Source organism: Mesitornis unicolor, unplaced genomic scaffold, assembly GCF_000695765.1.
Source record: "Mesitornis unicolor isolate BGI_N332 unplaced genomic scaffold, ASM69576v1 scaffold25369, whole genome shotgun sequence".
In the NCBI taxonomy this organism is placed as follows: Eukaryota; Metazoa; Chordata; class Aves; order Mesitornithiformes; family Mesitornithidae; genus Mesitornis; species Mesitornis unicolor.
The window spans coordinates 40,743-44,505 of NW_010208362.1; the positions used below are offsets into that span (position 1 = coordinate 40,743).

A 3,763-nucleotide genomic window follows, 5' to 3' on the forward strand; every position below is an offset into this window, starting at 1 on the left:
ACAGCATAAATATAACTTATTAGCTTCTATAGGCAGAATAACAATTCCCCGAGTAAAGACAGAAAAAGGAGGAATGCCTGAGAAAAAAGCACAGCAGCAGCAGCATCTTGACTCTGCAAACAGAGCAGACACCCAAAACTCCGGGACCTCAGCCATTTATTTCACTGTGCTCTAATTTTTAATCTAACCACTGGTCAGACAACGTTTAAAGAAGGCAACACAGGCATCCTGAGGATTGCAAGGCTCAGCAGAAACCATCATACTGCACATATTCTTGGTTACACAAGACACTAGCTGGCAAATTTGGTGCTTCAGTCTCCCATTCAGTGCAGAGGGTTTCTGTTTCTTCCTAAACTGGGTTAAGAAGCAATCTGAAATCTCTTCCTTGTTGTTGGAAGATTTCTCTGAAAGGATCTGTAGTAATGCTGTGAGCCTAGAAAAGATAAAACACTGCTTGTAAAATTGTGATAGAACCTAAAAGACCCTGCAAGATTATGTACGAGTTACTTGCATCAGTCTGCTCAGATTAATGTTTGCTAACCTGCTGTTATTCTTACATCACCTTTCATATAGTTATGACATATAAGTATTTAAAAATCAAGAAACTTCCAAACAAATAAAGGTTATGTACAAGCACTCAAATACCGCAGAAACTAGCTGGTCTGCTTCACTGCAACAATGTCACTAAATAAGCCACATAGGGCTGCTCTCTTTTGGTGTTATAAATGGAAGACATAGTTGCAAAGCAATATCGATTAATTTCTTTAAGAGGGCTTTATACTTAAGTTAAAAAAAAAAAAATCACCTTTTCAACTTTATTTTCCCAACATAAAAAGTTTACTGACTTGATGAATTTACATGGACACAAAAATAAAATTCATGTCATGAAACAGGAAGACATGAAACAGTTCACAAACATGTATTTGCTACTCTAGCAGCTGCAAAACATGTAGCCTGTACACCACATATTCTTGCCATAATTGTAAATATGCTGAAATATTAAAAAAAAAAAGAGAGAGAGAAAGAGAGGGAATCCTTTTCCTTTCACATCATAAAAAAAGCTTTGTAAGGTTCCCAACAGTCAGAGTTAGGGTTACCCCAGAACAAGTGAGAAACTTCAAACTACTCAAAAGACCCTGCCAAGTGCACCTGTTCTTTTAAGCTGAGGTGGCTCTCTCTGAGCACTTAACTTTTCAACTGTACTATGAGTTAACAGGATTTGTTGGTCTTTTCTCTTTCAAGTGATTCTTATTTTGCCTACCTATTAAAAATCCTTGACCTGTCCCTCTGTTACCAAAATCCATGGGAGTCAGTGACCACTTCTGAGGTGTATCTGTCTGTAAAAAGGAAAGACATACTATTAGCTAGTAAGGTATGTTTATCTACTGAAAGGTTTGATTACAGCTTTTATGATATAGTCCATCAGAGCGAGTCCTACCAGGCTGCAAAGCTCCAAGCAGTACTAAAACTGCACACAGATACCCTCTAAAGAACTGTTTGTTGCATTAGACTTGGGAAAAAAAGAAGTCTCTTCCTCATAGAGTAGTCCTGCTTTTCAAGGTCCCACACCCTCTGAAAGCCTTTTAACATCCTGGTGTCTACAGGTAGCAGGAATCCCTGTACACTAGAAATCAGAAGAGACCTAGTAAATGAGACCTTCTGTAGGCCAACAGTGGGCACGAACAGAAGTTTCTTCACCTTTCCATGTCTCCACTTACATTGCAACATACCCTGAATGTATGAGTTGTGTTTGGCCTTGAAAATTGATCAATAATAACAGTTCTTTCTCTAAGTGGCCGTTGCTCTGTACCACCAGGCACTGCACTGGACACTCTGCTGTGAGCATATCGTCCTTGATGCTGAGAGAATCAAAAAGAGCATTGAGAGGATGGAGTAATTGAATTGGTTAACATAATAATTTTTCCATTCCCATACCAAACACAAGAGAAGAAAAGAAAAATATGTTTTTACTAACCAAAAGCATCTATTTAAGGTAATTTAACGGTACTCATGTTTTTCAAAGAGATTTGAGACTGTTCCCTCATGTTAGTCTATAATCCCCAAAGGCTTAATTAAAATAGTAATAATAATAATCATCATCATCATAGACTTTACATGTCTCTCAATTCAAAACATCATTCAGAAGCAAAATTGTATCAAAATGCCCATTCACTTTCATTGTGGTGACTTACTAGTTTCCTATCCTTCAAAAATAGGCAAGTATCAATGAAATTTATCTTTTTTTCAGTCAGGATTCTTTTCAACTTGAATCAGTATAATTTTCTACTTTATAACCTAACATTACTGAATAAAACACTGAAAAGAGCTATTTAAAACCAGGTACATATAAGCACAAAGCTACTATCTGGTTGGTTGGTTTTCTCTTTTTTTTTAAAAAAAACAACAACAACAAAAAAACCCAACCAAAACAGACTTTTCTGTTTTCAGACCAAAGTCTTTCCACCATGATCTGTTCGTGACCTGAGGTTTTCAGCTGGTTTCTCTTGCATTCTAATAGTACCCAGTGTAACACACGCTGCCATGTTAAGACATGTATTAAATACGAACCAACAAAAACTGTAAAATTGCTCATGTCAACCAGTGACACAGAGCAATTTATTTCCAAATAGCTTCAAGATTTTCACCAGAACAAAAATGAACACAACTTACAGAGCTCTGTTGCAATCGAGGTACTGAAAAATATTGTTCAACAGCCTCTGAGTTTATTGGCGGTAACTTGTTACGGTTTGTAGGTGCACGAGCACAAGATAAATGATCTGAGCTGGAACCCCTACAGAATTTTAAGGAAAATTAATATTAAAGATTTCTTCACTGAAGTAATATGAAATTATTAAGCAGTAAATTTCTTTATAGAGCTCAGCTACAGAAGTAACAGCATTAAACATAACATAAAAAAATAAAACAAATGCCCCTCTTCAAAAAATACAGTTCTGTTTACTTTTTTTTTTGCTCTCTGAATTCTAGAATCAATAATAAATCTCAGATTAGTTCTCAAATATTTTTCAAAATCTTGGTGAAATTTCAGTAAAGTTCTGAGAAAAGCAAAGAATAAAATGAAAAAACTCACAATTTAGTCCCCCTAAGGATTTCATCATTGTATATATTAGGAGCTTTTGAGGAGAGTTGGTCAGAAGTGAGAGAAGGTAACCTACGATGGCTTGGCAGCTTCCTAGAAGATGCCAGGAGTACCCGAGATGATGAGAGAACACTGTTATCAGCAATTCTCCCCATCCTAGCGTGCACTGAATTTGGAGCACTGGAGCCAATTCTATGCTGTTTGTCTTCTTGCTCATTCCTAGGGAAAAAGGAAGGAGACCAAGAGAGGGAATGAGGATGAAGGAAAAGAAATAAAAGGTTTTCTTAACAGAGTATCATTGCAACCTCTAAAAATCATTGTCACATCAGTAATAAACACAAGGGAGATGGCTGCCTTCTCACTGCCTTTTTGTAACAGCAAAACATCTTTTATATAATATGAATTATGCTGCATTTTGAAAATGTCAATACCAACACATACTGTGTTTTTTCTACTGTGGCAACATGCCTCTGTTGGAGCGGTTTTGCTTGAATTGTCATCACACCATTCAAATCACTACAGAAGCTACTGGACAAACGGTGAACCTAGTAAAAGCAACAAATATGCATTAACATTAAATTGGTTTTGAAGGAAGACATCAAAAAGACCATAGTTAGAAGATCTTTTACTTGTTTTTTAGAAAAGTTTCTGTTAAGATGGTTCAGC

At 36.4% G+C, this 3,763-nt stretch overlaps 1 protein-coding gene across 1 annotated transcript in view; it reads right to left on the reverse strand.

The window, feature by feature from the left end:
* Positions 1–359: 359 nt before the first annotated feature.
* The window catches only part of FAM149A (family with sequence similarity 149, member A), a 13,371-nt gene continuing 9,967 nt past the window's right edge, over positions 360–3,763 (reverse strand). The window contains exons 8-13 of the mRNA XM_010192488.1: positions 3,539–3,642; positions 3,089–3,316; positions 2,671–2,791; positions 1,731–1,859; positions 1,262–1,337; positions 360–433 (exon numbers count right to left, since the gene is read on the reverse strand). Of these exons, the coding sequence (XP_010190790.1) occupies positions 360–433; positions 1,262–1,337; positions 1,731–1,859; positions 2,671–2,791; positions 3,089–3,316; positions 3,539–3,642 (732 nt within the window). The remainder of the gene's footprint in view (positions 434–1,261; positions 1,338–1,730; positions 1,860–2,670; positions 2,792–3,088; positions 3,317–3,538; positions 3,643–3,763) is intronic.